The sequence below is a fragment of the Elephantulus edwardii genome, unplaced genomic scaffold (assembly GCF_000299155.1).
Source record: "Elephantulus edwardii isolate Elephantulus edwardi_28Jun2011 unplaced genomic scaffold, EleEdw1.0 scaffold00036, whole genome shotgun sequence".
Classification (NCBI taxonomy): domain Eukaryota; kingdom Metazoa; phylum Chordata; class Mammalia; order Macroscelidea; family Macroscelididae; genus Elephantulus; species Elephantulus edwardii.
This window is the reverse complement of record NW_006399786.1, coordinates 2,966,563-2,979,375: the sequence shown is the minus strand read 5'-3', so window position 1 is coordinate 2,979,375 and position 12,813 is coordinate 2,966,563. Positions and strand designations below refer to the sequence as shown.

Genomic DNA, 12,813 nt, shown 5'->3' with positions numbered 1-12,813 from the left:
ATTTTGCATAGTATTTCATGAGTTCCTTGTTTTTCAGTGCAGCATAGTATTCAATTCTGTGAATATACCAAAGCTTCTCTAGCCATTCGTTTGGGCACGTAGGTTGTTTCTAACTCTTTGCTATTGTGAACAAAGCTGCAATAAATATGGGTGTGCATATATCTGCTTGGGTGGCAGTTCTGTTTTCTTTAGGGTATATTCCCAGGAGTGGAACTGCTGGGTCAAATGGTATTTCTATTTGCAACTTTTTGAGAAAGCGCCATACAGCCTTCCAAAGTGGTTGCTCCATTTTACATTCGTACCAACAGTGAATAAGGGTTCCAGTTTCACCACAAAAATATTTTTTAAAGATTTTTAAAGATTACCCTGATCTTGAAGTCAGTTTGAGCAACAACTCGAGTAGAGATATGCACTGTCTTTTCCCCAGGTTTTGGCTCCATGACCATTTGACATTTTCTAGGGAACATTTTCTATTGAGCAAAGACTATCTTACCTAATTCAATACACAGAATTTACTCCTGGAAGAGATACTCTGGGAGTATGATCAGGTACTTGGAGAAGGAGTTAAAAAGAAAACATAATCTAGATCTCTGTCTAGAGATCTAGATAGAAAGGGGCTTGAGGACACTGTTATTAACTGCCTCTGAAAACTCACTGAAGGATCAGCTATGGGTCAGTTCCTTCACGACAGGATATAACAACCACAAAGCCAAAATTAAAGATTCTTCTGCCTGACTTGGCATTCAGCACGGGGAAAACACAACGCATATCGCTTTAAAAATATTTTTCACAGAATTTGAATGTTTTATTCATAACTGCACTAAGCTGAATGCAGTCAAGATGTCCTTCAAGAGATGAAGAGATAAACCAGTCATGGGAGATCTCAACAACTGTCTATTATGCAACAATTAAAAGAAATAAGCTATAAGACCATGAAAAGCTACAAAGACTGAAAGAAGTCAGTCTAAAAAAGCTCAACACTGCAGAACTCTATGTAACATTCTGGGAAAAATACCAGTGGTTGGGGAAGGGAAAGAGGAGGAGAAGGAAATAGCACAGGGGATGTTTAGGGTGGAAGAGCTGATCTGTAGGATACTATAAGGTGTATATGTTATTATGCACTTGTGAATATACCACATAACCATATAAAAAATAAAGGCCAATGGACTAAGCCCACCATATTGTATCAAAACTGGTTCATCCCTTAGAACAAGTGTCCCCCATAAATGCCAGATATTAACATATGATAACTCAATTTTCTACACAAATTCTGTACAAATCTAAAACTGCTTGAATAAAGAAGAAAGTTTGGCCTCACTCCTCAAATAAATAATAAAAAGTTTTCCCACAGTGTATTCAGGTAATGCAATGTGCAGTAAAGCTTGGGAAATATGACCCTATGTGCTTAAGCTCTCCATAAAGACTTTATTACTAGCAGCTGACTCAGAGTCAACCAATGCCTAAGTAACAATAAAGGCTTTTTGGGGTTTTTTTTTTAAAATATAACTTTATAAGGCTCTATTACACAAACTATACAGTTCATATGAAAACTCACAGATAAAAAGATCTGTAAATATTTCTACACTATATTATTAAAATAGAAAGGTAAAGAGTATATTTGAGTATATTATTTTCCAGGCATTCATATCTAATCTTCACCTCAAGCCTGAGGCAAGATCACATACACAGAAAAAAATAGATGCCCAGAGAAAACAAGAAACTTATTCAGAGTCTCTTGTCAAGCAATGGACAGACCTAAGATTCCAGTTCCAATATGCTGAATTTCAAAGCTTGTGCACTTCCCACTGCACTGTAACTCAAAGACAAAATGGACAGAGAAGCCCCATAAAGAGTGCATTTTTTCTGAAGGAAATCTTAATTTCAAGAAAGAATATATTTGAAAACAAAATAAAAGGCAACCTAATGAAATCTGTATTTCATAAATCTTGTGAAATGTAAAAAAAATTACCTATACGTTGAGAAAGTTTTATTTATTCTAAAGAACATTAAATAAATGAATTTTTAAAAATCTAATTCCTTTGCCAGTCTAAAAATCAATCTTTTAGAAGTACTATTTGGGCTTCTCCCATATTTCCTTTCATGGAGGCGGGTCCATCCTTTTGTGGATGTGGATGTAACATTCTAATAAATCTATCTTTACTTTTTACCAAAGAAAAAAAAAAGCAAGAAAGTAGTATTATCTTGAGATAAAAAGATGGGCAATCAACTTAGAGCCTCTGAAAAACTGCTGGAGGGTCATACGTAAGTCAGGTCCACTCTATGGCACACAGCAACAACAAACTGTAAAGAACAACTGGCTTATGAGACAACGAATCTAAATTAATAAAGGCAGCAACCCAAAGTCTAAATTTTGAAGTAATCATCAAATTTCATAATAAACGCATTCTTCATAACAGACTCAGCTTAATGAATACACTTACATAAAAAGTTGCTGCTTACAGAGTTAACATGGGAAGAATTAGGCATCAACATAAGAGTAAAAAAATTAAAAATAAGCCTTCTGGCTTATTATTAGTGTAACTTCTATTACACTAAAGCCTAAAAGTTACTGGAAGGAAAATACTCTAGATGCTATTAAAGTGAGATAGTGAATAATCTTACTTGCCTTGGCTTATCTCTTTTCTCCCTCTGTCTTTCAAAATCACGTCCTCTGTCCTTTCCATCTCTCGGTTTTTCTTCTATCCGGTCTTTTAGTTTATACTTTTCTCTGTATTTTTTGCCCAGAGTAGTATCTTCCTGTATAGGAGGAGGTGGACTCGGAGTTCGAGGTCCTTTCTTCTTGCTCTGGCCGCTCTTTGAAGTTCTGAAGGCAACAAGAAGCCAACATTAAAGGTCAAGATACTTTTGGAAGGCCACTTTATATACACACATACACTATTAATTTCAACAAAGTGCTTTTTAAAAAGTACTTTGTTGACATAAATCAGTGCCTTCTACTCTTGTCTATGCTGTTAATTAATGCCTAGAGAAGAAAGAAAAAAAAATCAGCCAAGAATTAACTTATTTATCAACAACCTATGAACGACATTTTGAAGAGCAATAATAGAAGAACACTTAATTGTGCTCATGTAGAGCCTGTGTGTAGATAAATAAACAGTTGTTCAAACAGAATTAAGGGGCAACTGTGTGGGTAAAAACTAGGAAAAGTATGTGTCAGGGTTATAACCCTTCATTACACTTATTCAAACTCAATGTTGAACAAATAATCTGAGAGGCTGGGCTATAAAAACATGCATTAAGACTGAAAGAAGTTCTTGTTAACAACTGCAAAACAAAGATAACAACTTTGCTTGCCAAAAGTAAAGAGGACTTGAATTACTTACTGAAGAAGATCAAAGACACACCTTTTACTATGAATTGTACATCACCATAAAGAAAAAAAAAATCTCAACAACCCTTCACAACTGCACCAACAGGCAATGTCATGATAATCAGGAAAAAGACTGAAGTTGTCAATGCTTTCACTTAACTTGAACCCATTTAGTTAATGCTCATGGTGGTAGCAGGTGAAAAACCAAATCATATTGCACTGGTCAAATATGTAGCAAAAAGAGTTCTTTAAAATGTTAAAAAGCAAAGATGTCATGTTGCACAATAAAGAGTGCCACACCCAAGCCATGGTATTTTCAAAAGCCTGATGATTACAGATGCAAAAGATGAACAATGAGCAAGCAAAACTGAAAGACAACTGATGACTTTGAATTAAGGAGGTGGTGAAGAATATTGACTATAATATGCACTGTAAAAAGAGTAAGTCAATCTGTCTTGGAAAAGGTATAACCAGAATACTCCTTAGAGGTGAGACTTATAAATGAACACATTATAAGGAGGGGCCAGTCTCTAGAGAAGAACATTATTCTAGGTAAAGGAGAAGGTCAGTGAAAGACAGACTTCAATGAGATGGACTGACAGAGTGGCTATAACCATGGGCTCAAACACAGATTGTAAAGCAGGCACAGCAGTAAAGGGGCAGGCAGTTTGGTTGTTTTACACATAGGGTCACTGTTCATTGGGATCAATCTGACAACACCCTAACAACAACAATCTTTAAGGAAGTAGAGTGGTACATGTTTCTTCTGCAGAGGGGTTGGTAGATTAGAGAAATTTAAATAGTACAGAACAAATGCATTAAAAAGCAAAAGTCTAGTCTTCAAGTTCGTAAATGTAATTATTTCTAAATTCTTTAGTATATGGTTAAGTATATACAATAAAGAATTTCCTGGTCATGTACATAGCAGTAAAGGGGTAGGTAGAGACAAGAAGAATGTTCACTGTGTTCACCAATAATACTCAGAAAACAGAAATAATCTAAATAATAGATAAGAAAAAAAAGAATATGGTTTAAATACCAAAATAAATGAATAAAGATATATATAGCAACAGAGAGAAATAGAAAAAAAATGTTAAAAAGTTGGAGAGAAAAACTCCTAAAACAGAATTAAGATTAAATACCTGAAAGCAATACTACATCCTGCAAAACAATGCACATTAATTATATTATATACACAAGGTCATAAACACTAAATTTAAGATGTAAAAACAGGAAACATACACTGTTTGTTTGAAAGCATGATGAAACTGAATTATTAAAAAGCAAAGGCATATATATTAGATACTAAATGGATTAAAAGTACCCTTCTCTAATCTAGGATTTTTTCTCCGTATCAGTTCACTCTGGCATTTTTTCATTACCTAACTGACCTCTGTTGGTCCAGCATGGGAGAAGACACTGCAGATGTCTTTCTATCTTTCTTACTGGCTGAAGAGGACTTAGGGCTGGATTTTCGCTTTGGCGATTTGCTGGATTTTCTTAAAGAAGGTGATGGAGACAATTTTGATCTAACCATTTCTGGTGAAACCTTAAGGGAAGAAAAAAAAAATTACACACACAAAGTAACTGAGAAACACCGCCAATCATATTTATTGTAATCTGATGAAAAAGCGTATCTTTTCAAATCATATTAAATCTACCATCTACAGTTTTAATCACTGTACAACCTATCATAACACTATTACCAGAAAAACAAAATAAAATTATAAAATTCAACAACTGATTGAAAAATTACAAATAGTAATAAAGTGAGTAATTCCTCTTACAAAATAGAACTCCGATGACCCAAGGGGTAAGGCCAAAACAAAGGCAAGCATTTCAATTTCTTGGGAGGAAAACGGACAATTTCCTGCAATTTTGTCTGAAAACCTGCTGGCAAGTTATTAATGAGTTGGTGGTTCCCACTCACTAAAAAAGACTTTTTTTTGGATTTTGCTTTTTACAGAAAGATCAATGGCCTTAAACAGGTGCAGAATTAAAATGGTACTTTCTGGAGCTCTGGTGAGCTAGTAGGCAGGCAGCTGGCATTGCTTACTACTAAAGTAGTCACTCTGGAGGTTTGATTCCACCAAATGACTCCACAAAAGATGAAAAATCTTCTCCCATTTCATTTACAGCCTCTGAAAACCCAATGGTGGGTCAGCTATGAGTCTGTTCTGACTTAATGAGGCAAAGACAGTCGGGCTCAGGTATAGCAGAGATGAGGATGGCAGTACAGGATACCACAGGGTTTAGACCCATTTCTCTGAGTCACTATGAGTCCTTGCTGACTCAATGGCACATAATAATAACAAGGCAACTGCAAGAATAATTTACAATGATTAGTATGAGTTCCTGTAAGATGGGGATTGAACAGTGTTCCAAATATCCAAACTGCTCTATGATCTGATAACCTCTAACCATCAACTGTTCTTAATTAGTCCTCTCAATCCCATCTGTATCTCTGGGTTCTTAATTCCCCAGAAAGCCTCAGAGAAATTAAAAAACCATCAGGGAAACTGATCACTGGATTGTGGATGATGCAGACCAATGTACCTTGTCCCAGAGACTGGTGAGGCCAGCTAGGAGACTGCAGGCCAAGGCTGTGTGCCGCTTGTGTAACTATGACAGATTAGTGTCCCAGTGAACAAAATGCTGAGCTTCACAGTGCCCCAAGTGAACGAAATGTTGAGCTTCTAGTTGAATTTCTTTATAGGATCTCCAGGCTATAGACCACACCCCTAGAAGAACTAAGGGTAGCAATTTGAATAATAATTTCTAGCAGGATTAGAAGCTATCACAGTATCTCCTTAAATTAAAAAAAAAAAAAAAAATCCTTGAATGAGATCACAGACAAAGAAGCGAGAATTAAAAGGGCTATTACAGTCCACTGTTACAGTCACTGTGTCAGTCCATCTTGTCAGGGGTCTTCTTCTCATTCTCTTATCCGTCACCATTCCCAACACAATGTCCTTGGTTTTTTCACTTTGCATGATGTCCTTTTGCAAGGACTGAAACCCTTCTGAAAACCAGCACCACATAGGTGGGATGAAGTTTCACCATAAGGTGCCTGCCTCTAAGGATAGTGCTTAATAGCAAAATTATTTTCCATTTTTCAGTTTTCCATTTCAATAGAAAAGTGATTTTCTATTTATGAAGTGGTAGAGGATTAAATGGTTGTTGCTGCTGCTGTTAGATGTTGCTGAGTGGACGATGATTCATCGGAGCCCCATGTAGGAAAGATCTGAACCTTCCCCTGTCCTGCACCATTCTCACAATCTCTCTCTGCCATGTCTGGGCTCAAGCGGTTTCAATCTATCTTGCTGAGAGTCTTCCTTTCTTTCTCTAATGTTCCATTTCACCTAGGAGTATGTCTTTTTCTAAGGACTGGTCCCTACTGACAGCATGCTCAAAATACATGAGACAAAATCATCATGTCTGTAGAGCATTCTGGTTGTATTTCCTCCAAGACAGGTTTATTCTTTTAGCAGTCCATGGGATATTCAACACTCTTCTCCAACACCACAACTCAAAGTCAACAGTTCTTCTGTTACCTTTATTCACTGTTGAACTTTCAGATGCATATGAAGCAATGAAAAATACCATAGCTGATTTGAGAAACACCATAGTCTTTAACACATTGCCACAAATGATGGCTATAGTGGGGGAAAAATGTGTTTCTAAGCACGGTCGTCAATTTAAAAGTGTGCGGCAACGTGTTAAACTGACATCATTGGTCTTTAGCACTTTGGAGAAGTCTTTGACAATCTAAAGACAGACCCAACAGCTAAGAAACTGTCAATATTTACAATTATATTCATCACTACAAATTAACATAAATGAAACCCACTGCCTTCAAGATAATTCTGACCTATGGTGACCCTCCATCAGAGGCTATAAATCTTTAGAGTTAGAGGCTGTCCATCTTTCTCCCACTGATGACTGGTGGATTTAAGGCAGCAAACTTCTGGCTATCAGTCCAACAAGTACCTCATGCCACCAGAGCTCCAACTAATAAGTTTTCATTATCCCAGGGATAGCCATTTATTAGTACATACTTATTTTTATAAATAGCTTACCTCCTTTTTAATGATAATTTCTTCTCTTTTCTCCATATTCTCTTGTTCAAGCTTCATTAATTCCCTCTGTATCTTCTGACGCTTCATTTCCAATGACAATTCATGAACGTAATCATAATTAATATCTCCATTGTCAGAATCTTAAAAAAAAATTATTACCTGTCAGAAACTATCATTAATTATTCATAACTGAAAATATGTTCAACTAATTTTTAAAACAAATCTACATGGTACTTCTTTCATTAGAATTAAAAAGCTAAAAGATAATAGGAACATATAATATTTATATAACAGATTAATTCACCATAGCTAATTTTCTTATAAAAAGGAAAGAAAGCAATTCTAAATTTCCTGGAAGTAATTTTTCCTGAGTGATTATGAGTTGTTTGGAAGCTGGGTTTCTCGTTGTTGCTGTTAAATGCCGTCGAGTCGTAGATGACTCGTAGCAACCCTATGAACAAAAGATCAGAACACCTGTATAACTTTGATCATTTCTCAAAGTTCATAGAGTTTCTAGAAGCAAGCTACTTTGGAAGAGGATGCCACTCTTGCTTCCAAGTTTGTTTTAATTGAGAAGCTCCACCAAACACTGTCTACCACAGGTTACCATTATTACATCTGACACATCAGTATCACAGTGTTTAGCATCACAGCAACCATGAGTTACCTCTGTACAGCTTCTTGTTAGGAAAGAGGAATTAAAAAGATAGAATTAATTCACTTAGGTTTTTTTCAGTCTTAAGCACTTGAAGCTCAACATCAAGAAGACGAAGATTCTCACCACTGGGCCAACTGACAGCACCATGACAGAAGGAGAAGAGACCGAGGTTGTTAGCAATTAAAGCTTGCTTGGCTCCACAATCAACACTCTTAACACCAGCAGTCAGGAAATCAAAAAACTAATTGCATTTTGAAAATCTGCTGTCAGGGACCTCTCTGAAGTGCAGAAAAGCAACAATATCAGTCTAGAGACTAAGGTGCACCTAAGGTGATGGACCTTGCAATTACTTGCTATGCTTCAGAGAGCTGGACAATGACTAAGGATAACAGAAGAAGAATCGATGCCTTCAAGTTGTGGTGCTGGAGAAGAGTCCTGAACATACCATGGACTGCCAAGAAAACAAATAGGTTCTTTGAGAGGGTTAAACCAAGTTTCTCCTTGGAGGCAAGGCTTTTGAAGCTTCATCTCACATACTTTAGGCATGTGGCCAGGAGAGACCAGTCCTTGGAGAAAGACATCATGTTTGGAAGGGTAGAGGAACAGTGCAGGAGAAGATGAGATGGATTGATACAGTTACTGGGGCAATGGGGGTTGGTGTGTCGGAATTAGTGAAAAGGGCTCAGGACAAGGCAGACTACAGAGCTGCTGTACATAGGGTCGCTATGGGTCACAGGTGACTCGACAGCACATAACAAGTACTAAAGAGTTTCCACTGCAATGATACAATTCTCTACATCCTTGACGTCTTTAGTCACATTAGTATTAAAGCAACATTTCCTGTACGGCTTTATTCTTTCATTAATGAGAAAATTGTATCTAAAATTAAGTTAACCAAGTTTAGTACTATCATGTTTTTGAGCTAACTTATTGCCTTGCAAGGAAAAGGACTTTAAAACAAACAAAAAAACTTTTTTATTTGACTCAAAGTTTACGGAACAGAGAGGTATTCCATTTAAACATTCACAGACATGGTATTCCATTTAAACATTCACAGACATATCTTTTATAACACTGGTTACAACTCCCATATCGTAAGAGCACTTTTCTCACTTCCAGCATGTGCTTATTCCTATTTTTCCTCCTACCCTCTCCCTTTTTGCCTTCTGACCTTTATCTTTGGTCAAATGTTTCCTGTTTGATGTTGTATGGTTTGATTAAGCTAACTTTCGACCTTTTTCAGTCTAAGTTGTGTTTAATGGTTCCTTAGATAACTGTTGTTAGATGCTGTCAAACTGGCTCTCACTCATAGTGATCCTATGTCCAACAGGGCAAAACCATGACTGATTTCTTTAAAACCATTATTATAGTCATTGTGTCAATTTATCTTGTGGAAGGTCTTGCTCTTCTTTGCCTACCTTCCACCTTTACAAATTTAACTTCCTCTTTGAAGGTCTGGCCCTCCTGACAACAAAGTGCACTTCTTCCAAAATCGACTTGTATTCTTCTGGCAGTCCATGGGATAATGAATGTTCTGTCAGCATAATTAAAAGGCACCAATTTTTCATCTGGTCTTCCTTATACATTGTCCAATGTTCACATACATATGAAGCTAAAGTAAATATCATGGCTTGGATCAAGCACAACTTAGCTTTTAAACTGACAATCTTGCTCTTTAACATTTTCAAAGAGGTCCATGAGGACAGATTTGTCCAGTGCAACAACTCCTTTGATTTCTCGACTGTTGTTTCCACAAGAGTTGACTGTGCATTCCAGCAAAAGGAAATCTTTGACATCTTTAGTCTTTTCTCTATCAAGATGGTCAACTAGTTTAGTTGTGAGGATTTTTGTTTTCTTGATAATGAAGTATAATCCATACTGAAAGATCATGGTTTTTTATTTTCTTTAGTGCTTTTTTTTTATTCTCAGCATGTGAAGTTGTGTTATCTACATAATGTAGGTTGTTGATGGCTCTTCCTCCAATCCTGATGCCACTCTGTCCTTCATATATTGCTATTTCCCTCAGCATACAGATTGAATATAACCTTGATGTACCCCTTTTCTGATTTCTAACCATTAAGTATCCCCTTGTGTTTGAGTAACTACTTATTGGTCTATGTACATGTTTTGCATGAGCACAATTAAATTTCTGGAGTTCTCATTCTTTTCAGTATTTACTATAATTTATTATGATCTACAGTTAAATATCTTTGCATAGTCAACAGAATAAAAGCAAACAATTTTCTGCTATTCTCTGCTTTCAGCCGAGGTCCATCTGGCATCAGCAATGACATCTCTTGATCTAGTCTTTTTGTCTCCACCTTCACTTCCTCCAAGTTCCCTGTCCTGTTCCAACTGTTTAATAATCTTCAGCAGGATTTTACTTGCATATGACAGTAATGATACCATTTGATAATTTCTGCATTCTACTGAATTACCTTTTTGTAAATGGGCACACATATGGCTGTCTTCTAGTTAATTGGGAGGCAGTTCTCTAAATTTACTGATGAATGGGTGAGTAAGTCCAGGGCTACTTCTGTTTGGAAAAACATCTCAACTGATTATTCCATCAATTCCAAGGGCCTCATTTTTTGCCAATGCCATCAAGTGCAGCTTGGGCAATTTCTTTCATTCCCAGTAATTCATGATCATATACTACCTTCTAAAGTGGTTCAGTGTCAACCAATTCTTCTGGGTATGGAGATTCCATGCATTCATTTCATCTTCTTTTGATTTTTTACTGCATCAACCTGTACTTTGCCTATAGAATCCTTCAGTTTTCCAACATAAGGCTTGAGTTATCTTCATGTCTTCTCTACCTGAGAAACGCCAAGTATGTTCCTACTTTTAGTTTTCTAACTCTAAGCCTTTGTACATTTCTTTCCAGTACTTTCCTTTGTCTTGAGCTACCTTTTGAAATCTTCTGTTATTCTCTATTATTTTAACATTTCTTATTTTTACTCTGGCTTATTTAAATTCAAAAAGCAAGTCTATTTTGAAAGTCTATTGAAATCTGTTTTGCTCTTTTTCCCCTTTTGGCTCCAGTCCTATTTTCAATGCCTTCCAACCAGAGGAGCTCCTTTTCCAGAATAGTGGACAATATTCTGTTATTATTCCTGTGGCTTTCAAGGGTCCAGGATTCCAGAGTGTGCAGCCAGTCATGCTCCTTATAGTCTGGAAGTTCCATGGAAACCTTTCCAACAGTGGCCCTGCTGGTAGGAGCTTCTGGCATGAGACAAACAACAAAAGCTACCACAGTAGTACAAACTGTCTGTTAGTCATCGAATTAACTTTCCAATGAAAAGAATATGAAAACTTGCTTTAAAAAAAGAAAGAGTATCACACACACAGCTATTTCAGTACAATATACAATTACTAGTGATACTGACACTCAAGCATCTACTCTGTAAATGGTAAAAAGCCTAGAGGAAAAGATTTTAACAACTTTGGTTCACAGATGCAACTTTTTTTCTTTAATGACAGAGTTCTCAAACTAGACTGGGAGGAAGTATAATTTTAGTACTGTCAGAATTTCTTCCAAAATAGTTTTATGAATGTAAATGCCATTTGGTAATTTTAGTATTTCTCTTATCTGCCAATCCAACAATAAAAAAATGCTCTCTCTACTTACAATATTTCTCTTGAATTAAGGATGAGCACTTCTACATGTTCCGTAAAATTTATATATCTTGGTTTTATACCCATTTTTCAACTCATACAACTTTTTAAAACCTTTGCAATATAATAATTAGTAAAATGGTAGTACTATGCATTAGATTGTGTTATGAGTAACAATGTATACCAATATGGTCATAATATGACTCTACATTATTTGTTATAAATCCCAACCACTATGATGCTGATTAACGTGGAAATAGAGGCAGTTATGTAATGATAGTGGAATGATATCAGGTCAGCCTTCCAGAAGGTCTTAAGAGATGAAGAGATATCATTCACGGTATGGAAAATAAGTATTTATATGTTAAGACTCAAAGATTTTGATAATTTTTCATTAATAAATCCAGAGTCTCAATTATCACCTCTTTCAATTTCTGCTGAAAGATGAAAGTAAACAATTTCTTGGAACTAATATTCTCTAGTTTTAAAATATTTTCAAAATCACACTTTCAATACCTATCAATATGCATTAAGTCTAGATTTTATCTTTTAAAAACTCTGATATTAAGGAATTTTACCAATGTAATAAAATACATGTAATTAAAGGTTAAACAATGTAATAAAATCTCAAAAGACTGTGACCTTTTAGAATAAAGTCCTTAACTTAGAGAAATTAATTAAAAAATTGGAGAAGTTGAAAACAAACTGCTTTTCTCTACTAAGTACCATAAATGCATAACAATGTCCACCTTTTAACCCTATAAGGCAAAAGAGAGTGAATAAGATCATCCTGAAATTGTTATTTAAAAAGTGTTCTGAAGTCCATGAAAAGCCTGCAACATTAATAAGCATGAACTGATTATAGCAAAGATTCTTGAAACTCACCATCTCTATTAGTTTCCCATTCTACATTATCTTCTTCACTTTCTGGAGTTCTTTCCTTAGTGATTTTTATGTCTTCCTTTTCCCGATGTCTCCCTCTTGAAGACTCTTTCTAAAAAATACACATACATATAGAGATTAATATGTTTTTAAATATATATATGTTGTTGTTGTTGTTGTTATGTGCCGTCGAGTCGTTTCCGACTCATAGCGACCCTATGCACAACAGCCCTAAACCCTGCTCT

The 12,813-nt window shown here is 35.8% G+C and overlaps 1 protein-coding gene across 1 annotated transcript in view; it reads right to left on the bottom strand.

Moving 5' to 3' along the window:
* Positions 1 to 12,813, bottom strand: part of ZC3H13 (zinc finger CCCH-type containing 13) — a 51,402-nt gene that overhangs the window by 24,471 nt on the left and 14,118 nt on the right. Inside the window, exons 4-7 of the mRNA XM_006884553.1 lie at positions 12,572 to 12,680; positions 7,411 to 7,550; positions 4,723 to 4,880; positions 2,627 to 2,824 (exon numbers count right to left, since the gene is read on the bottom strand). Of these exons, the coding sequence (XP_006884615.1) occupies positions 2,627 to 2,824; positions 4,723 to 4,880; positions 7,411 to 7,550; positions 12,572 to 12,680 (605 nt within the window). The remainder of the gene's footprint in view (positions 1 to 2,626; positions 2,825 to 4,722; positions 4,881 to 7,410; positions 7,551 to 12,571; positions 12,681 to 12,813) is intronic.